Below are 22,860 nucleotides of genomic sequence, written 5' to 3'. Positions count from 1 at the left end.
CTGATCTAATGTGTAGCAGTCTCCGTGACAGTCTGATCTAATGTGTAGCAGTCTGATCTAATGTGTAGCAGTCTCCGTGACAGTCTGATCTAATGTGTAGCAGTCTCCGTGACAGTCTGATCTAATGTGTAGCAGTCTCCGTGACAGTCTGATCTAATGTGTAGCAGTCTCCGTGACAGTCTGATCTAATGTGTAGCAGTCTCCGTGACAGTCTGATCTAATGTGTAGCAGTCTCCGTGACAGCCTGATCTAATGTGTAGCAGTCTCCATGACAGCCTGATCTAATGTGTAGCAGTCTCCGTGACAGCCTGATCTAATGTGTAGCAGTCTCCGTGACAGCCTGATCTAATGTGTAGCAGTCTCCGTGACAGCCTGATCTAATGTGTAGCAGTCTCCGTGACAGTCTGATCTAATGTGTAGCAGTCTCCGTGACAGTCTGATCTAATGTGTAGCAGTCTCCATGACAGTCTGATCTAATGTGTAGCAGTCTCCGTGACAGTCTGATCTAATGTGTAGCAGTCTGATCTAATGTGTAGCAGTCTCCGTGACAGTCTGATCTAATGTGTAGCAGTCTCCGTGACAGTCTGATCTAATGTGTAGCAGTCTCCGTGACAGTCTGATCTAATGTGTAGCAGTCTGATCTAATGTGTAGCAGTCTCCGTGACAGTCTGATCTAATGTGTAGCAGTCTCCGTGACAGTCTGATCTAATGTGTAGCAGTCTCCGTGACAGTCTGATCTAATGTGTAGCAGTCTCCGTGACAGTCTGATCTAATGTGTAGCAGTCTCCGTGACAGTCTGATCTAATGTGTATCAGTCTCCGTGACAGTGATCGGTCATGCCGGCAGATGAGGCTGTTTCTATATTCAGGCAGTGTAAGCCTTGGCAGGTAGTTGGTTTGTCCATTGGTATATTTGTGGCATACACCTCAAGACAGACAATGACAGGGCAAGATTATCTGTTGAGACAAGAAGAAGCAGCAAGTCTGTATAGAGTCAAACATATTTATGAATTCACATTGAGCGCAGAACAGCGCTTGTTTAGAGTCTCTCTCCTTCCGGGTAACATCCTCTTCCTGTCCTTCACACTAGAAACTACCGCTTGGTAACTGGGGCGACTATTTTCACAGGCTATAAAATGCAGCATTCACAATCCAAATGACAAGGTAAATAAAATGCTAAAAAATAAATAACTCAAATATTCAGTGACAGCTACCTAGTCTATATAAATACAACCAAACAATATTAACAACATTAAACAAAATGGCATGGGGAAAAGGCCTGACAATGTAACCAAACTTTTCTATCCACAGAACGCGCTATTCCACAGTAGTCCTAATTTATTCATTCTAGGGGGCGAATGAATGAACGCCAGCAGATTTAAAGAAATTCTTACTGTATTGTACTGTTTGATTGGATAATAGTTGATTTGACCTTTAGTTATCAGTGTTAAAAGGTCAAATATAAGTCACAATTCTGGATGCAATGTCTGCTGGGTAATAGATCTTGTCTTCTTTACCGGGTTGGTTCAACTGAGAAGACAGGAGGTAAAACAGGACAAGTTAAAGCAAAAACATTCATTTGATGATCTATACTCCACTGATAAAATACAGATGTTTCTAACATAATCCATTTCCTAATAAGTAACAGATTACTGCGACAGGTAGCTTAGTGGTTAGAGTGTTAGGCCAGTAACCAGCAGGTAGCCTAATGGTTAGAGCGTTAGGCCAGTAACCAGCAGGTAGCCTAATGGTTAGAGCGTTAGGCCAGTAACCAGCAGGTAGTCTAGTGGTTAGAGCGTTGGGCCAGTAACCAGCAGGTAGCCTAGTGGTTAGAGCGTTGGGCCAGTAACCAGCAGGTAGCCTAATGGTTAGAGCGTTAGGCCAGTAACCAGCAGGTAGTCTAGTGGTTAGAGCGTTGGGCCAGTAACCAGCAGGTAGCCTAGTGGTTAGAGCGTTGGGCCAGTAACCAGCAGGTAGCCTAATGGTTAGAGCGTTAGGCCAGTAACCAGCAGGTAGCCTAGTGGTTAGAGCGTTGGGCCAGTAACCAGCAGGTAGTCTAGTGGTTAGAGCGTTGGGCCAGTAACCAGCAGGTAGTCTAGTGGTTAGAGCGTTGGGCCAGTAACCAGCAGGTAGCCTAGTGGTTAGAGTGTTGGGCCAGTAACCAGCAGGTAGCCTAGTGGTTAGAGTGTTGGGCCAGTAACCAGCAGGTAGCCTAGTGGTTAGAGCGTTGGGCCAGTAACCAGCAGGTAGCTTAGTGGGTAGAGCGTTGGGCCAGTAACCAGCAGGTAGCTTAGTGGGTAGAGCGTTGGGCCAGTAACCAGCAGGTAGCCTAGTGGTTAGAGCGTTGTGCCAGTAACCAGCAGGTAGTCTAGTGGTTAGAGCGTTAGGCCAGTAACCAGCAGGTAGTCTAGTGGTTAGAGTGTTGGGCCAGTAACCAGCAGGTAGCCTAGTGGTTAGAGCGTTAGGCCAGTAACCAGCAGGTAACTTAGTGGTTAGAGCGTTGGGCCAGTAACCAGCAGGTAGCCTAGTGGTTAGAGCGTTAGGCCAGTAACCAGCAGGTAGTCTAGTGGTTAGAACGTTGGGCCAGTAACCAGCAGGTAGCCTAGTGGTTAGAGTGTTGGGCCAGTAACCAGCAGGTAGCCTAGTGGTTAGAGTGTTGGGCCAGTAACCAGCAGGTAGCCTAGTGGATAGAGCGTTGGGCCAGTAACCAGCAGGTAGCCTAGTGGTTAGTGTTGGGCCAGTAACCAGCAGGTAGTCTAGTGGTTAGAGTGTTGGGCTAGTAACCAGCAGGTAGCCTAGTGGTTAGAGTGTTGGACTAGTAACCAGCAGGTAGCCTAGTGGTTAGAGTGTTGGACTAGTAACCAGCAGGTAGCCTAGTGGTTAGAGCGTTGGACTAGTAACCAGCATGTAGCCTAGTGGTTAGAGCGTTGGACTAGTAACCAGCAGGTAGCCTAGTGGTTAGAGCGTTGGACTAGTAACCAGCAGGTAGCCTAGTGGTTAGAGCGTTGGACTAGTAACCAGCAGGTAGCCTAGTGGTTAGAGCGTTGGACTAGTAACCAGCAGGTAGCCTAGTGGTTAGAGCGTTGGACTAGTAACCAGCAGGTAGCCTAGTGGTTAGAGCGTTGGGCCAGTAACCAGCAGGTAGCCTAGTGGTTAGAGCGTTGGGCCAGTAACCAGCAGGTAGCCTAATGGTTAGAGCGTTAGGCCAGTAACCAGCAGGTAGTCTAGTGGTTAGAGCGTTGGGCCAGTAACCAGCAGGTAGCCTAGTGGTTAGAGCGTTGGGCCAGTAACCAGCAGGTAGCCTAATGGTTAGAGCGTTAGGCCAGTAACCAGCAGGTAGTCTAGTGGTTAGAGCGTTGGGCCAGTAACCAGCAGGTAGTCTAGTGGTTAGAGCGTTGGGCCAGTAACCAGCAGGTAGCCTAGTGGTTAGAGTGTTGGGCCAGTAACCAGCAGGTAGCCTAGTGGTTAGAGTGTTGGGCCAGTAACCAGCAGGTAGCCTAGTGGTTAGAGCGTTGGGCCAGTAACCAGCAGGTAGCTTAGTGGGTAGAGCGTTGGGCCAGTAACCAGCAGGTAGCCTAGTGGTTAGAGCGTTGTGCCAGTAACCAGCAGGTAGTCTAGTGGTTAGAGCGTTAGGCCAGTAACCAGCAGGTAGTCTAGTGGTTAGAGTGTTGGGCCAGTAACCAGCAGGTAGCCTAGTGGTTAGAGCGTTAGGCCAGTAACCAGCAGGTAACTTAGTGGTTAGAGCGTTGGGCCAGTAACCAGCAGGTAGCCTAGTGGTTAGAGCGTTAGGCCAGTAACCAGCAGGTAGTCTAGTGGTTAGAACGTTGGGCCAGTAACCAGCAGGTAGCCTAGTGGTTAGAGTGTTGGGCCAGTAACCAGCAGGTAGCCTAGTGGTTAGAGTGTTGGGCCAGTAACCAGCAGGTAGCCTAGTGGTTAGAGCGTTGGGCCAGTAACCAGCAGGTAGCTTAGTGGGTAGAGCGTTGGGCCAGTAACCAGCAGGTAGCCTAGTGGTTAGAGCGTTGTGCCAGTAACCAGCAGGTAGTCTAGTGGTTAGAGCGTTAGGCCAGTAACCAGCAGGTAGTCTAGTGGTTAGAGTGTTGGGCCAGTAACCAGCAGGTAGCCTAGTGGTTAGAGCGTTAGGCCAGTAACCAGCAGGTAACTTAGTGGTTAGAGCGTTGGGCCAGTAACCAGCAGGTAGCCTAGTGGTTAGAGCGTTAGGCCAGTAACCAGCAGGTAGTCTAGTGGTTAGAACGTTGGGCCAGTAACCAGCAGGTAGCCTAGTGGTTAGAGTGTTGGGCCAGTAACCAGCAGGTAGCCTAGTGGTTAGAGTGTTGGGCCAGTAACCAGCAGGTAGCCTAGTGGATAGAGCGTTGGGCCAGTAACCAGCAGGTAGCCTAGTGGTTAGTGTTGGGCCAGTAACCAGCAGGTAGTCTAGTGGTTAGAGTGTTGGGCTAGTAACCAGCAGGTAGCCTAGTGGTTAGAGTGTTGGACTAGTAACCAGCAGGTAGCCTAGTGGTTAGAGTGTTGGACTAGTAACCAGCAGGTAGCCTAGTGGTTAGAGTGTTGGACTAGTAACCAGCATGTAGCCTAGTGGTTAGAGCGTTGGACTAGTAACCAGCAGGTAGCCTAGTGGTTAGAGCGTTGGACTAGTAACCAGCAGGTAGCCTAGTGGTTAGAGCGTTGGACTAGTAACCAGCAGGTAGCCTAGTGGTTAGAGCGTTGGACTAGTAACCAGCAGGTAGCCTAGTGGTTAGAGCGTTGGGCCAGTAACCAGCAGGTAGCCTAGTGGTTAGAGCGTTGGACTAGTAACCAGCAGGTAGCCTAGTGGTTAGAGTGTTGGGCCAGTAACCAGCAGGTAGCCTAGTGGTTAGAGTGTTGGGCCAGTAACCAGCAGGTAGCCTAGTGGTTAGAGTGTTGGACTAGTAACCAGCATTTAGCCTAGTGGTTAGAGTGTTGGACTAGTAACCAGCAGCTAGCCTAGTGGTTAGAGTGTTGGACCAGTAACCAGCAGGCAGCCTAGTGGTTAAGAGTGTTGGGCCAGTAACCAGCAGATAGCCTAGTGGTTAGAGTGTTGGGCCAGTAACCAGCAGGTAGCCTAGTGGTTAGAGTGTTGGGCCAGTAACCAGCAGGTAGCCTAGTGGTTAGAGTGTTGGGCCAGTAACCAGCAGGTAGCCTAGTGGTTAGAGTGTTGGGCCAGTAACCAGCAGGTAGCCTAGTGGTTAGAGTGTTGGACTAGTAACCAGCAGGTAGCCTAGTGGTTAGAGTGTTGGGCCAGTAACCAGCAGGTAGCCTAGTGGTTAGAGTGTTGGGCCAGTAACCAGCAGGTAGCCTAGTGGTTAGAGTGTTGGGCTAGTAACCAGCAGGTAGCCTAGTGGTTAGAGTGTTGGACTAGTAACCAGCAGGTAGCCTAGTGGTTAGAGTGTTGGACTAGTAACCAGCAGGTAGCCTAGTGGTTAGAGTGTTGGACTAGTAACCAGCATGTAGCCTAGTGGTTAGAGCGTTGGACTAGTAACCAGCAGGTAGCCTAGTGGTTAGAGCGTTGGACTAGTAACCAGCAGGTAGCCTAGTGGTTAGAGCGTTGGACTAGTAACCAGCAGGTAGCCTAGTGGTTAGAGCGTTGGACTAGTAACCAGCAGGTAGCCTAGTGGTTAGAGCGTTGGGCCAGTAACCAGCAGATAGCCTAGTGGTTAGAGCGTTGGACTAGTAACCAGCAGGTAGCCTAGTGGTTAGAGTGTTGGGCCAGTAACCAGCAGGTAGCCTAGTGGTTAGAGTGTTGGGCCAGTAACCAGCAGGTAGCCTAGTGGTTAGAGTGTTGGACTAGTAACCAGCATTTAGCCTAGTGGTTAGAGTGTTGGACTAGTAACCAGCAGCTAGCCTAGTGGTTAGAGTGTTGGACCAGTAACCAGCAGGCAGCCTAGTGGTTAAGAGTGTTGGGCCAGTAACCAGCAGATAGCCTAGTGGTTAGAGTGTTGGGCCAGTAACCAGCAGGTAGCCTAGTGGTTAGAGTGTTGGGCCAGTAACCAGCAGGTAGCCTAGTGGTTAGAGTGTTGGACTAGTAACCAGCAGGTAGCCTAGTGGTTAGAGTGTTGGACTAGTAACCAGCAGGTAGTCTAGTGGTTAGAGCGCTGGGCCAGTAACCAGCAGGTAGCCTAGTGGTTAGAGCGTTGGGCCAGTAACCAGCAGGTAGTCTAGTGGTTAGAGCGTTGGACCAGTAACCAGCAGGTAGCCTAGTGGTTAGAGTGTTGGACTAGTAACCAGCAGGTAGCCTAGTGGTTAGAGTGTTGGACTAGTAACCAGCAGGTAGTCTAGTGGTTAGAGCGTTGGACCAGTAACCAGCAGGTAGTCTAGTGGTTAGAGTGTTGGACTAGTAACCAGCAGGTAGCCTAGTGGTTAGAGTGTTGGGCCAGTAACCAGCAGGTAGCCTAGTGGTTAGAGCGTTGGACCAGTAACCAGCAGGTAGCCTAGTGGTTAGAGTGTTGGGCCAGTAACCAGCAGGTAGCCTAGTGGTTAGAGTGTTGGGCCAGTAACCAGCAGGTAGCCTAGTGGTTAGAGTGTTGGGCCAGTAACCAGCAGGTAGCCTAGTGGTTAGAGTGTTGGGCCAGTAACCAGCAGGTAGCCTAGTGGTTAGAGTGTTGGGCCAGTAACCAGCAGGTAGCCTAGTGGTTAGAGCGTTGGGCCAGTAACCAGCAGGTAGCCTAGTGGTTAGAGTGTTGGGCCAGTAACCAGCAGGTAGCCTAGTGGTTAGAGCGTTGGGCCAGTAACCAGCAGGTAGCCTAGTGGTTAGAGCGTTGTGCCAGTAACCAGCAGGTAGTCTAGTGGTTAGAGCGTTGTGCCAGTAACCAGCAGGTAGCCTAGTGGTTAGAGCGTTGGACCAGTAACCAGCAGGTAGCCTAGTGGTTAGAGCGTTGGGCCAGTAACTGAAAGGTTGCTGGATCGAATCCCCGAGCTGACAAGGTAAAAAATCTGACTTGCCTAGTTAAATAAAGGATAAATAAATAAAATACTCTAGATCATCCACTGATAACCAAGGCTGATTGGAACTAAGCAGCACTTACTGTAAGATGAGATGTCGATCTCGTCGGGCAGCTCGCTGATGTTCACCTCGAACCGGTCCTGGACGTCGTTAAGAGTACGGGCATCCGTCTCATCAGACACAAATGTGATGGCCAGGCCTTTGGTGCCAAACCTGCCCGCCCTGGCAACCTGATGAGTAAGACGCACACAAACAACTTAAAAAGGGCTTCATAACCAAGTAACCTAATGATGCTGCTATCGGTGAGACAGACAAACAAGAGGCCTTTAACAAAACAACCTGTATGTGTTTGAGGGGATACAGCTGAGCAAGGCGAGGCTCAGAATTACTCATCTACATCACGAGTAGTAGACAGTCTTTCATAGTCTACGGGACAGTCTTTCATAGTCTACGGGACAGTCCTTCATAGTCTACGGGACAGTCTTTCATAGTCTACGGGACAGTCTTTCATAGTCTACGGGACAGTCTTTCATAGTCTACGGGACAGTCTTTCATAGTCTACGGGACAGTCTTTCATAGTCTACGGGACAGTCTTTCATAGTCTACGGGACAGTCTTTCATAGTCTACGGGACAGTCTAATAGTCTACGGGACAGTCTAATAGTCTACGGGACAGTCTTTAATAGTCTACGGGACAGTATTTCATAGTCTACGGGACAGTATTTCATAGTCTACGGGACAGTCTAACAGTCTACGGGACAGTCTTTCATAGTCTACGGGACAGTCTTTCATACGTCTACGGGACAGTTTTTCATACGTCTACGGGACAGTTTTTCATACGTCTACGGGACAGTTTTTCATACGTCTACGGGACAGTCTCATAGTCTACGGGACAGTCTCATAGTCTACGGGACAGTCTCATAGTCTACGGGACAGTCTCATAGTCTACGGGACAGTCTCATAGTCTACGGGACAGTCTCATAGTCTACGGGACAGTCTCATAGTCTACGGGACAGTCTCATAGTCTACGGGACAGTCTTATAGTCTACGGGACAGTCTAATAGTCTACGGGACATACCCTGTGCAGGTACGTGTCAGAGTCTTCTGGCATGTCGTAGTTGAAGGCGATGTTGACCCTCTCGATGTCCATCCCTCTGCCAAACAGGTTGGTGGCCACCAGGATACGTCTCTGGAAGTCTTTAAATTGTTGGTAACGAGAGAGACTGGGGAAGGAGATTGGGGAGAAAGAGGGGGTGGAATTAGTTTAGAAAAAGATGGGTAATGACCATGCCAGATCAATCACTTATAGTATTCATGTTCAATATAATACAGAACCACACACCAACTATCTACGTACCGTTCCTCCTGAGGCATCCCGCGGTGGATGGCAATAGCCGGGAAGTTCTGCTCAACCAACAGCTGGGCCAGAGCCACACAGCGCTGCACGGACTTCACAAAGATCACCACCTATAATAACACATAATATCACTACACACACACACACACACACTGGGCCAGAGCCACACAGCGCTGCACGGACTTCACAAAGATCACCACCTATAATAACACATAATATCACTACACACACTGGGCCAGACCAACACAGCGCTGCACGGACTTCACAAAGATCACCACCTATAATAACACATAATATCACTACACACACACACACACACACACACACACTGGGCCAGAGCCACACAGCGCTGCACGGACTTCACAAAGATCACCACCTATAATAACACATAATATCACTACACACACACACACACACACACTGGGCCAGACCAACACAGCGCTGCACGGACATCACACCAGGTGGAAACACCACAACACACACTACATTTGACTACAGTCATTTGCATTTTTATTTTCATAATTTGACTTGTCTAGTCAGCGTTTTTGCTTTCCCTGAATTTCTTGTACCACGGTGGAACATGAAACACAGAACCTGGTTGAACTAAGACGTTGACTACACACACTATTTACATACAAAAACTTGCCCAGCTAGCAATTACTTTCTTCCTGTTTCTACTGCCATGTGCCTCTGTAGAATATTATAATTCCACTACCTGGTTGAACACCTCTGTAGAATATTATAATTAATTCCACTACCTGGTTGAACATCATAATTAATTCCACTACCTGGTTGAACATCATAATTAATTCCACTACCTGGTTGAACATCATAATTAATTCCACTACCTGGTTGAACATCATAATTAATTCCACTACCTGGTTGAACATCATAATTAATTCCACTACCTGGTTGAACATCATAATTAATTCCACTACCTGGTTGAACATCATAATTAATTCCACTACCTGGTTGAACATCATAATTAATTCCACTACCTGGTTGAACACCTCTGTAGAATATTATAATTAATTCCAGTACCTGGTTGAACATCATAATTAATTCCAGTACCTGGTTGAATTCCAGCACGTCGAGGAGATCAAAGAGCTTCCTGTTCTTCTCGTTGTCCTTCAGTTTGACGTAGTACTGCTGCAGCCCGTGGAGAGTCAGCTTGGTCTCATCATCAACAAAGATTTCCATCGGCTGGGTGGAGCAAGCAAGTGGTGGGACAGGGTTAGGGTGAGGGAAGGAGGGTTGGAGAGGGAGAGTGGAGGGGTGAGGCGTGTGGAGGGAAGGTAGGGGAATGAGGAAGACGCGTGAGGAGAGTTATAGTAATACGGTAGATTGATACACGTTCAGGAGAGGGAAGGGAAAGTAAACAGTAAGTGAAAGGTTCCCAGAGAGCAGTGGTTAAAGTGACCAGGAAGAGGTGAATCAGAGACATGATGAAATCCAGGGAAATAGAGAGAGAGGGGATGGGGAGTTAGAGGGACACCAAAGGTTTGAAGTTCACACACACACACCCCCACACACCCCCAGACAAACAGCCAAACAAACAGGCGCGCCACACACACACAGGACACCATTTCCCATACCGATGCAGCAGACATCGCTCACCCTCACTAGTCACTACTATCCACACAACACTTACAACAACAAAAAAAAGTCAAATGAAAAGCCATAGTGATCAGATGAAATTGCAAGTTATTGTAAACCGTAACCACAAGTAAAACATTAATGCTGTAATGTCCATTAAAACAAAAAGCCTGGTCCTCTTTGGAATAACTATGGCTGCTCCGCTTGACGTGAGATCGATTCATCTTCACAACACACTCATCTACGCACCACTTTGACTCGGTCTCCCTGGCAACAGCTGTGTCTAACTAAACAATGAGGAAACAGTCTGTCAATTAGATGATCTACACGATCAATCAGGGACATCATTTACTGGGAGGCTGTACATCACACATGACTAATCATCAATCCGATTACATCAATGACATTTAATATAAATGATCCTCAAGTTTATTATCGCTGTCATCTAACATTCACTTAGTCTGTCCTCTCAAACACTGTCATCTAACATTCACTTAGACTGTCCTCTCAAATACTGTCATCTAACATTCACTCAGTCTGTCCTCTCAATCACTGTCATCTAACATTCACTCAGTCTGTCCTCTCAATCACTGTCATCTAACATTCACTCAGTCTGTCATCTCAATCCCTGTCATCTAACATTCACTCAGTGTGTCCTCTCAATCCCTGTCATCTAACATTCACTCAGTGTGTCCTCTCAATCCCTGTCATCTAACATTCACTCAGTGTGTCCTCTCAATCCCTGTCATCTAACATTCACTCAGTGTGTCCTCTCAATCCCTGTCATCTAACATTCACTCAGTCTGTCCTCTCAATCACTGTCATCTAACATTCACTCAGTGTGTCCTCTCAATCCTAGTCGCCCTGTTACCAGGCGAAGGGTTTTAGGGACCTGGATTTTCTTCTCTTCTCTATTCATAGTCTATTTTTCATATGACCAAAGGGGCTCTTCTACCCTTAGCTACCTCTTCAAGTATTTCAGAGTTACCTCATCGATTGTAGATTCATGGCAACACGAGACAGCTCTGTGTACCGTCTAGATTCATGGTAACAAGAGACAGCTCTGTGTACCGTCTAGATTCATGGTAACAAGAGACAGCTCTGTGTACCGTCTATATTCATGGCAACACGAGACAGCTCTGTGTACCGTCTAGATTCATGGTAACACGAGACAGCTCTGTGTACCGTCTAGATTCATGGTAACAAGAGACAGCTCTGTGTACCGTCTAGATTCATGGTAACACGAGACAGCTCTGTGTACCGTCTAGATTCATGGTAACACGAGACAGCTCTGTGTACCGTCTAGATTCATGGTAACAAGAGACAGCTCTGTGTACCGTCTAGATTCATGGTAACAAGAGACAGCTCTTATTTATTAATAATTAATAATAATAATTATATATTTTTTTTTTTGTTATGCTCCTCTGATACTCTCACTTTGTCCTATTGTTGTCTAATATCTTTTCACTTTTGTTTTGAATGTTCTTAATTGGAAAATGCAAAAATAAAATATATATTTTTTAAAGCAGACTGGCTGACAAAGAGGTAATGGGGACATTTTTGCTCGGCTCAGCGGACCGAGGCAATTTCACTGTGCTTTCCTTCCGCTTTGTTGGGAAACTAATGAACTACAGCGACCCAGGCAGTGTCCACATAAGGAACTACAGCGAACCAGAGAGCCAGGCAGCGTCCACATAATGAACTACAGCGACCCAGGCAGTGTCCACATAAGGAACTACAGCGACCCAGAGAGCCAGGCAGCGTCCACATAATGAACTACAGCGAACCAGAGAGCCAGGCAGCGTCCACATAATGAACTACAGCGAACCAGAGAGCCAGGCAGCGTCCACATAATGAACTACAGCGAACCAGAGAGCCAGGCAGCGTCCACATAATGAACTACAGCGACCCAGAGAGCCAGGCAGCGTCCACATAATGAACTACAGCGAACCAGAGAGCCAGACAGCGTCCACATAATGAACTACAGCGAACCAGAGAGCCAGGCAGTGTCCACATAATGAACTACAGTGACCCAGAGACCCAGGCAGCGTCCACATAATGAACTACAGCGAACCAGAGAGCCAGGCAGCGTCCACATAATGAACTACAGCGAACCAGAGAGCCAGGCAGCGTCCACATAATGAACTACAGTGACCCAGAGACCCAGGCAGTGTCCACATAATGAACTACAGTGACCCAGAGAGCCAGGCAGCGTCCACATAATGAACTACAGTGACCCAGAGAGCCAGGCAGCGTCCACATAATGAACTACAGCGAACCAGAGAGCCAGACAGCGTCCACATAATGAACTACAACGACCCAGAGAGCCAGGCAGCGTCCACATAATGAACTACAGCAACCCAGAGCCAGGCAGCGTCCACATAATGAACTACAGTGACCCAGAGAGCCAGGCAGCGTCCACATAATGAACTACAGCGAACCAGAGAGCCAGGCAGCGTCCACATAATGAATTACAGTGACCCAGAGAGCCAGGTAGCGTCCACATAATGAACTACAGCGAACCAGAGAGCCAGGTAGCGTCCACATAATGAACTACAGTGAACCAGAGAGCCAGGCAGCGTCCACATAATGAACTACAGCGACCCAGAGAGCCAGGCAGCGTCCACATAATGAACTAGTGACCCAGAGAGCCAGGCAGCGTCCACATAATGAACTACAGTGACCCAGAGAGCCAGGTAGCGTCCACATAATGAACTACAGCGAACCAGAGAGCCAGGCAGCGTCCACATAATGAACTAGTGACCCAGAGAGCCAGGCAGCGTCCACATAATGAACTAGTGACCCAGAGAGCCAGGCAGCGTCCACATAATGAACTACAGTGAACCAGAGAGCCAGGCAGCGTCCACATAATGAACTACAGCGACCCAGAGAGCCAGGCAGCGTCCACATAATGAACTACAGCAACCCAGAGCCAGGCAGCGTCCACATAATGAACTACAGTGACCCAGAGAGCCAGGCAGCGTCCACATAATGAACTACAGCGAACCAGAGAGCCAGGCAGCGTCCACATAATGAATTACAGTGACCCAAAGAGCCAGGTAGCGTCCACATAATGAACTACAGCGAACCAGAGAGCCAGGTAGCGTCCACATAATGAACTACAGTGAACCAGAGAGCCAGGCAGCGTCCACATAATGAACTACAGCGACCCAGAGAGCCAGGCAGCGTCCACATAATGAACTAGTGACCCAGAGAGCCAGGCAGCGTCCACATAATGAACTAGTGACCCAGAGAGCCAGGCAGCGTCCACATAATGAACTACAGTGACCCAGAGAGCCAGGTAGCGTCCACATAATGAACTACAGCGAACCAGAGAGCCAGGCAGCGTCCACATAATGAACTAGTGACCCAGAGAGCCAGGCAGCGTCCACATAATGAACTAGTGACCCAGAGAGCCAGGCAGCGTCCACATAATGAACTAGTGACCCAGAGAGCCAGGCAGCGTCCACATAATGAACTAGTGACCCAGAGAGCCAGGCAGCGTCCACATAATGAACTACAGTGACCCAGAGAGCCAGGCAGCGTCCACATAATGAACTACAGCAACCCAGAAAGCCAGGCAGCGTCCACATAATGAACTACAGTGACCCAGAGAGCCAGGCAGCGTCCACATAATGAACTACAGTGACCCAGAGAGCCAGGCAGCGTCCACATAATGAACTACAGTGACCCAGAGCCAGGCAGCGTCCACATAATGAACTACAGTGACCCAGAGCCAGGCAGCGTCCACATAATGAACTACAGCGAACCAGGCAGCGTCCACATAATGAACTAGTGACCCAGAGAGCCAGGCAGCATCCACATAATGAACTACAGCGAACCAGAGAGCCAGGCAGCGTCCACATAATGAACTACAGTGAACCAGAGAGCCAGGCAGCGTCCACATAATGAACTACAGCGACCCAGAGAGCCAGGCAGCGTCCACATAATGAACTACAGCGAACCAGAGAGCCAGGCAGCGTCCACATAATGAACTACAGCGAACCAGAGAGCCAGGCAGCGTCCACATAATGAACTACAGCGACCCAGAGAGCCAGGTAGCGTCCACATAATGAACTACAGCGAACCAGAGCCAGGCAGCGTCCACATAATGAACTAGTGACCCAGAGAGCCAGGCAGCATCCACATAATGAACTAGTGACCCAGAGAGCCAGGCAGCGTCCACATAATGAACTACAGCGAACCAGAGAGCCAGGTAGCGTCCACATAATGAACTACAGCGACCCAGAGAGCCAGGCAGCGTCCCCTTCTTTCACTCTCCAGAGCTTGGCTCGTCAGTTTTCCTCCTCATTTCTTTACGCGTGTTATTTGTTTGACTGAGGTTCTTTGGGATACTTTGTCTTTACATTTAATTAGGCTCTCTCTCTCCTCTGAGATTTGTACCCGTCGTTTGCCAAATGAGCGGTTACAGCTCCAGGGAAATGCCTCTCTCTCTGAACGACAGGGCAGTGAACCAGGGGGCTTTACAAGCAGCTTAGAGCAGAGCGTACACACTCATACCAACCTGGGGAAACCGTTTCCTTCATAAATAAAAGGTGTATAGTTAGTCGAGACAAATTGTTTTTGCTTGGCTAGATTACAAGATTATTTAACTTGCTTTTGGAACGAAAGCATCGTTTAACGAATGCTGCATAGGCTGGTCAGCATAGTGACATCAGGCAGGTCAGATTCGTAACGTACCGACTGAAAACTGGACCTATTTCCACCTGGATGACCGTGTTAAACTTCATGAAGAAGAAAGACGGCGTACATTTCAGTTGAACAGCACAAGCTATTCTATAAAGGAGACGCCATTAACACATGGCATTCTGGTGAAAGGTGAGGCAGTACACTACTAGCGTAAGGTGTTAGTGTACCGAGTTAGTGACCAAGCAAAGACCATTCGCATAGAACTAAGGCCTTCCTATGTCAGTGGGCTGTCACTTCCCTTATAGAGGTGGGACTGTTCGGCGTCTAGAAAGACACCGCTGTCTCTCTCATATCAGACTCAGGGGGCCGTGGGGTAACTCCTCCACCCCCCTTTACCCCCGTTCCCGCCAGGCAAGGCAGAGCAGGGGGATAGGTGGAGGAAGGAGAGGCGTGGTGGACGCAGGAGGAGAGGAGGTGTAATTACATCTTGCATGAACTTTCGGCAGACGGGGCGAATCTCTTTGCTCAGGGTGGCGCTGAACATCATGACCTGTTTCTCATGGGGGGTCAGACGGAATATCTCCTGGACGTCTCGGCGCATGTCTGAGGGAGAAAGGGAGGGGTTTTCTTTTCTTGTTTGTAAATGTTGTTAGATCTCCTAGAATGTAAATACGAGTAGATGATTCATCTATAGTGGTGTACTGTCCAATCTTCAAATGATTCAGACTCACCAAGTTGTTCCAACATTTTGTCACACTCGTCCAGGATGAAGTGTTTGATGTGTCGCAGGTTGAGGGTCTTGTTGCGGATCAGGGCCAGGATTCGCCCCGGCGTCCCCACCACCACATGGGGACACTCCTTCTTCAACACCTCCTCGTCCTTCTTTATAGACAGGCCACCAAAGAACACTGCCACCTGGTGGGAGAGATGGGGAGAAAAAACAACGGTGGAAGAACTGTGAACCGTGTAGTTATTATCCAGACTGGAGGTTAAGAGGGTTAAGGTGTAGTAATAGCATTTGTGTACCTTGATAGTCGGCATGTACTTGGAGAATCTCTCATACTCCTTGCTGATCTGAAACGCCAGCTCTCGGGTGTGACACATCACCAGCACGGACACCTAAACAAAGAGAGAAGGGTGGCCAGGGTGGGTAGTTTAATGCATTAGAAAATTTAGTACTTCACAGATACTGATGGTCCAAGACCACGACAACAACAACGCTAGCTCTATAAACAGTCCAGAAGACAACGAGTGACAGACTGACGGAGAGGAGAAAGGGAGAGAATGAGAGAGAGCGGGAGGGAGGGTGAGAGAGAGTGAGATTACTTGTCCAGTGACAGGCTCCAGCTGCTGTAGTGTGGCCAGGACAAACACGGCCGTCTTGCCCATACCAGACTTAGCCTGGCACAGCACATCCATACCCAGGATGGCCTGAGGGATGCACTCATGTTGAACTGAAAGGAAAATAGTCATACAAAATTATGAATGAATATTAATGGTAATAAATGGTATAGTAATTACTTCAAAACCAACTAAATCAAAAACACAATGTACCAAATCATGATGCCATTACCTCCTGATTATAGTTTGAAAGTTGATACAGTACTTTGACATGATTAATCGTGGCACTTTGTCTTGAAGATGGGCTATATTCACTAGGAACCAAACAGGCGGAAACAGAAAGGGACCTACCTGAACTACATGACCAATAAGAAACCCTCAGTTTCGTGTGAAGCGTTTTCCATTGCAAAACATTTTGCTACAGTGTGCACTAATGAATACGACCCAGATCTGTGATCTCTGTGATGTGGTGTGCTGCCCCTGGTAATAACCTAACTTGTACTACTCACCCTCAGAGGGATGCTCAAAGCCACAGTCCACTATCGCCCTCAGCAGCTCAGGCTTCAACAGGAAGTCTCTAAACCCAGACGAATGGATGGACACATAGGAGCCCTTCACACGCTCCTTTTTAATGGACAGAATGTCCCCTCCTGATAGATCTCCCACCACATCCTCCTCCTCATAGTCCAAGAGCTCATTCTCCACATCCTGCTCAGTCATCCTGCCAGGTAGATAGAGAGAGAGATAGAGAAATAGAGATAGATAGAGAGATAGAGAGAGATAGAGATACAAACAGACAGACAGAGACAGAGAAATAGTCATAAGCGGTGTTGTCCCATCAACCTGTCAGTACATAACAAGAAGACACTTTCAACCTACAGTGCATTCGGAAAGTATTCAGAACCCTTTTTCCACATTTTGTTACGTTATTTTGTTACAACCTTATTCTAAAATGTATTTAAATTGTTTTTTCCACCCTCATCAATCTACACACAATACCCCACAATGACAAGGCAAAAACAGGTTTAAGAAATTAAAAATAAACTGAAATATAGTTTCTCCCATTCTTCTCTGCAGATCCTCTCAAGCTCTATCAGGTTGGATGGGGAGCGTTGCTGCACAGCTATTTTCAGGTCTCTGCAGAGATGTTAGTTCGGGTTCAAGTCCGGGCTCTGGCTGGGCCACTCAAGGACATTCAGAGACTTGTCCCAAAGCCAGTCCTGCATTGTCTTGTCTGTGTGCTTAGGGTTGTTGTCCTGTTGGAAGGTGAACCTTCACCCCGGTCTGAGGTCCTGAGCGCTCTGGAGCAGGTTTCATCAAGGATCTCTCTGTAATTTGCTTCGTTCATCTTTCCCTCGATCCTGACTAGTCTCCCTGCCACTGAAAAAAATCCCCACAGCATGATTCTGCCACCACCATGCTTCACCTTAGGGATGGTGCCAGGTTTCCTCCAGACGTGACGCTTGGCATTTACGCCAAAGAGTTCAATGTTGGTTTCATCAGACCAGAGAATCTTGTTTCTCATGGTCTGAGAGTCCTTTAGGGGCCTTTTGGCAAACTCCAAGCGGGCTGTCATGTGCCTTTTACCGAGGAGTGGCTTCCGTCTGGCCACTCTACCATAATGGCCTGATTGGTGGAGGGCTGCAGAGGTGGTTGTCCTTCTGGAAGGTTCTCTCATCTCCACAGAGGAACTCTGGAGCTCTGTCAGAGTGACCATCGGGTTCTTGGTCACCTCCCTGACCAAGGCCCTTCTCCCCCGATTGCTCAGTTTAGCCGGGTGGCCAGCTCTAGGAAGATTTAAGAATTTGAGGCCACTGTGTTCTTAGGGACCTTCAAATGCTGCAAAAAAAATTGTTGGTACCCTTCCCCAGATCTGTGCCTCGACACAATCCTGTCTCGGAGCTCTACGGACAATTCCTTCGACCTCATGGCTTGGTTTTTGATCTGACATGCACTGTCAACTGTGGGACCTTATATAGACAGGTGTGTGGCTTTCCAAATCATGTCCAATCAATTGAATTTACCACAGGTGGACTGCAATAAAGTTGTAGAAACATCAAGGATAATCAATGGAATTTTATTTAACTAGGCAAGTCAGTTAAAGAACAAATTCTTATTTACAATGACGGCCTACCGGACGACAATTGTGCGCCGCCCTATGGGACTCCCAATCACGGCCGGTTGTGATACAGCCTGGAATCGAACCACGGTCTGTAGTGATGCTTCTAGCACTGAGATTCAGTGCCTTAGACCGCTGCGCTTGAGCTCAATTTCGAGTCTCATAGCAAAGGGTCTGAATATTTATGTAAATACGATATTTCAGTTTTTTTTTTTTGGTTGCAAAAATGTCTAAACTTGTTTTCACATTGTCATTATGGGATATTGTGTGTAGATTGATGAGGAAAAATACTATTTTAAAATAAGGCTGTAACGTAACAACACTGGTGTGTGCAGAGGGTCCCTGGTTCGCGCCCGGGTCGGGGCGAGGGAACGGACGTAAAGTTAAACTGTTACATTGGTGCCGTGACCCGGATCAATGGTTGCTGCGGAAAAGGAGGAGGTCGAAAGGGGGGTGGATGTAACCGATGTGAAATGGCTAGCTAGTTAGCGGTGGTGCGCGCTAGCAGCCTTTCAATCGGTGACGTCACTTGCTCTGAGACCTTGAAGTAGTGATTCCCCTTGCTCTGCAAGGGCTGCGCCTTTTGTGGAGCGATGGGTAACGGTGCTTCGTGGGTGACTGTTGTTGATGTGTGCAGAGGGTCCCTGGTTCGCGCGAGGGAACGGACGTAAAGTTAAACTGTTACATTTATACTGTATTGTAGTCATGGCTCATCCCATATAACTATTGTTGTACACACCTTTTATATTCATATACTGTCCATACACACCATTATATATATATATATATATCGTTTTATTTATTTAACTAGGCAAGCCAGTTAACAAATTCCTATTTACAATGAGGGCCTACCCTGGCCAAACGCGGACAACGCTGGGCCAATTGTGCGCCGCCCAATCACGGCCGGAACCAGGTACTGTAGTGACGCCTCTTGTACTGAGATGCAGTGCCTTAGACCGCTGCGCCACTCGGGAGCCCCTATGTATATATACACATCATATCTATATTCCGGACTCTGATATTTTTTAGTATTATGTGTGTATTTGTTTTTTTTTTTATTGCTAGCTATTATTACTGCACTGTTGGAGCTAGAAACAAACATTTCGCTGCACCTACAAATCTGTGTAGCTAACGTTACGCGGCCATAACTTTCATTTGATGCTAAACTGTGGTGATGATGCTGATAATGATGAGAGGGTTAGAAAAACAAGATTAATTTCATGCATCTTCATTTCTATTTATGACAAGATGTGGAATGAAATAAGTAAATGTACTCGTAACTAACGCTATTAATTTGGGCTGTTAGCTTATCACGTGTGTCAACATGAGTAACGTTAGCTAGCTGGGTAGCAAACACGACTCATGAGTTGGCTGGTCTAGCTAGCTAGCTAGCTTCTTAAGCTTGACAAGCTTTCTAGCTAGCTATTCTACACGATGTGCAACATGGAAAATGTACAGACAATAAATACATATTAAATAAATATTCCTAGTGAGCATTGTTTACCTTATTCGTTGTGAAGAAATTTATCTAGAGCGTTTGCAAATGAGAGTTATCGTTTTTGTAATACGTAATCAACGTGCGACTGTGAGCATGCGTTGAATGTCCAAGAACTGCGACCTGCACATTTGGCTAGGATTTTTTTCACGAAAAATAACAACACTTCGGAAACGTTCTCTAACATCGAGGTTTACTAAGAAGGTGAGATTGGGAACTGCGCTGAAAGTGGTATCGGGATACATTTTTGTTTGACAGCTAGCGATGTGTACACATTTTAAAAAATAAGTACAGTATTAGCTAAACACGTGTTGACTGGCTAGCTAAATAAGTGGCCAGCTAGCAAGCAACGTGACTAACTAACCTAACTGTATCTTATGGCCAACCCCCAAAAGGTTGCTGACATTGTTTACTGAAATACTTTCCCCCCCATAGCCAGTGATGTCGTGTTTCAGTGGAGATCCCAACTTCTGTCCTGAGTGTGGGAACGTACTGCCTCTACCTGGGCTGCAGGACACAGTCTCCTGTCCCCGCTGTGCATTCAGTTTACCTGTCACCGGTGAGGATGCGTTGTTTGTTGTCATCAGTCAAATGTCCCTGTTATAAATAATGTTGTAGCCTACTAACAGACAGAGTCGTTATCCAAAGGGGGCTACAACTAGCCTGAGTACCAGTCTGTTTGTGCTTTCATGCCAATTGCTTGTCACCTCGGGGGCCCCCGAGTGGCGCAGCGGTCTAAGGCACTACATTTCAGTGCTTGAGGCGTCACAACAGACCCCGGTTTGATTCCGGGCTGTATCACAACCGGCCGTGATTGGGAGTCCCATAGGGTGGCGCACAATTGGCCCAGCGTCGTCCGGGTTTGGCCGGTGTAGACCGTCATTGTACATTTTATTTCACCTTTATTTAACCACGTAAGCTAGTTGAGAACAAGTTCTCATTTACAACGGCGACCTGGCCAAGATAAAGCAAAGCAGTGCGACATAAACAACAACACAGAGTGACACATGGAATAAACAAGTGTACAGTTAATAACACAATAGGAGAAAAGTAGTCTGTATACAGTGTGTGCAAATGGAGTGCTGAGGTAAGGCAATAAATAGGCCATAGTAGCGAAGTAATTACAATTTAGCAAATTAACACTGGAGTGATAGATGAGCAGATGCTGATGTGCACGTAGAAATACTGGTGCAAATAAGAATTTGTTCTTAACTGACCTGCCTAGTTAAATAAAGGTTAAATAAAATAAAAATCATCATGCATGTTTGGCTTGACAATGACGAGCAATGGAGTTGGCAAGAGAATAAACCGATCTGGGACCAGACAGTTTCCTTTATCAATTTGATATTTTCATAAGTATGTGACCCATGATGTAACAATGTTTTTGTGTCGTCGTTTTCAGAATTTTCAGGTCAAGAGATCAGGTCTTCTGTTGTCTTTAATCCTCTCGAAGGGTCCTCTGTTGCTGTGGAGGAGGATGACTCAGAACTCAAGGGGGCTGTGGTAGGAATTCATTGCAATGAAGTTCCTATTTATAAATGATCAATGGTCCCATTTAAAACTAGGGAAATTAAATTGAAACATGGAGTGACAGGGTAATGGTATACTTTATCAATACTCCATTTAGGGTATGTTCTGTCTGTAACCTCTAGAAATCTACACAACATAACCGTGTTTTTTTGTGGTTTTTTTTCACCTTTATTTAACCAGGTAGGCAAGTTGAGAACAAGTTCTCATTTACAATTGCGACCTGGCCAAGATGAAGCAAAGCAGTTCGACACATACAACAACACAGAGATACACATGGAGTAAAACAAACATACAGTCAATAATACAGTAGAAAAATAAGTCTATATACAATGTGAGCAAGTGAGGTGAGATAAGGGAGGTGAAGGCACAAAAAAAAGGCCATGGTGGCAAAGTAAATACAATATAGCAAGTAAAACACTGGAATGGTCAATGTATGTTCTCTCTATAACCTCCTCAAACTCGTGCATTCTAGATTGACAGGCGCTGCTCTCGCTGCAATAAAGAAGGGATGGTTTATCACACCAGACAAATGAGATCTGCAGATGAAGGACAGACGGTCTTCTTCACCTGTATACACTGCAGGTACATCTCACTCAAACACCAATTCAACAAGGCTATTCTGACCTGTTCTCACCACCAGATTCATCAATCTATTCCATTTTTATGTTGTTCTGCACCACAATGTGACAAGCACTTACCCCACAAACTGTATGTAGTCCACATGCTTACTTATGACTGGATATGTTACTTATTATGATTTAATTTATGCATTCAGATATCAGGAGAAAGAAGACTCCTGAGAAGAGATCGAGATGCTTCCCCGTTCCCCTTGGACCTCCATCAATATTCTTCTCTTCTCCTCTCTTTTGTCTGTAAACAAGAATGTGTTTGATCTATGTAATGCAAACTTGAGATCTTATTGGAGAAAGCACAATTGGTATTCTATTCCTTGCGCTTCATTCCTTGTAATGATGCTTAGGATAGTCGCTCCGGAGTGCTAAGCATTTCAATGGCTTGCCTTTGCTACATCAGTTAGATTGCAGCTGCAGCATTTTGAATGAGGTTTGAATACTGATGTCTGATGTTTGTCTGCAGAGATTTTCAAGTGTGATTAAAATATTTGTCTTTAGAACATGTTTGGTTGCTTTTCTCCTTTCTACCTTTTGTCAACGATGTCAGGTAATGACCGTGAATTTGCCTCAACATACATAATGTTTACAAATGTGTATATTAACAATATCATTTTGTTCGTCTTTATTTAAGTAAAAATACTACATTTACATTTCACTGTCATGTTGAGTGCGGCAAAAGTATTTGCTCCAATCTGAAGGCCCCCCTTGTGGAGGTCTGAATTACGTGGCCATCCAACATGGCGTCAATTACCTTTTTGTAAACTTGGAAGATGCTGAATTTGTTAGGAATTATTTAGGCCATTTATGATAACCCTCGGGTAAAACATTCTCCTTGATCATTTTTTGGGGATGTAAATGCTTGAACCACAAAATCCCGTGTAAACACACTTTCAACCTTGCATTAGCTAGCTAACGTTCTATACATCAGACTTACGTCATGAGTCTAGCTATGCTAGAGGGGGAGCAACTACTAATCATCTCCCTCTTCTTCTTGTCCTCGGCAGAAGATGAAGCTGTGCGTGCAGTTACAACGCAAGAACCTCCATGAGTATTTGAAAGAGTTGAGCCCTGAGATCATGGACCTTGTACAACCATCCGGCCACATGTTTGGCTGTCTACATGTGCAGAATCAGTCTTACAATCCTATTAAAGTAACTTTATAATATGAC

The 22,860-nt window shown here is 46.8% G+C and overlaps 2 protein-coding genes across 2 annotated transcripts; one reads left to right on the top strand and one right to left on the bottom strand.

Moving 5' to 3' along the window:
- Positions 1-988: 988 nt before the first annotated feature.
- ddx39b (DEAD (Asp-Glu-Ala-Asp) box polypeptide 39B) lies at positions 989-19,651 on the bottom strand. The gene is made up of 11 exons (XM_038966177.1): positions 19,539-19,651; positions 16,425-16,636; positions 15,901-16,028; positions 15,601-15,693; positions 15,306-15,489; positions 15,059-15,177; positions 9,400-9,531; positions 8,329-8,438; positions 8,050-8,194; positions 7,055-7,202; positions 989-1,529 (listed from the first exon to the last, which is right to left on the bottom strand). Exons 2-11 carry the CDS (start codon positions 16,633-16,635, stop codon positions 1,513-1,515), a joined length of 1,287 nt encoding a protein of 428 aa, XP_038822105.1. The 5' UTR covers position 16,636; positions 19,539-19,651; the 3' UTR covers positions 989-1,512.
- On the top strand, positions 19,599-22,193 carry polr1h (RNA polymerase I subunit H). Its single transcript, XM_038966178.1, has 5 exons — positions 19,599-19,733; positions 19,965-20,088; positions 20,932-21,032; positions 21,532-21,641; positions 21,835-22,193. Exons 1-5 carry the CDS (start codon positions 19,635-19,637, stop codon positions 21,857-21,859), a joined length of 459 nt encoding a protein of 152 aa, XP_038822106.1. The 5' UTR covers positions 19,599-19,634; the 3' UTR covers positions 21,860-22,193.
- Positions 22,194-22,860: the final 667 nt, after the last annotated feature.

Source organism: Salvelinus namaycush, chromosome 27 (assembly GCF_016432855.1).
Source record: "Salvelinus namaycush isolate Seneca chromosome 27, SaNama_1.0, whole genome shotgun sequence".
Taxonomy (NCBI): domain Eukaryota; kingdom Metazoa; phylum Chordata; class Actinopteri; order Salmoniformes; family Salmonidae; genus Salvelinus; species Salvelinus namaycush.
This window is presented reverse-complemented; position numbering and strand designations above follow the sequence as displayed.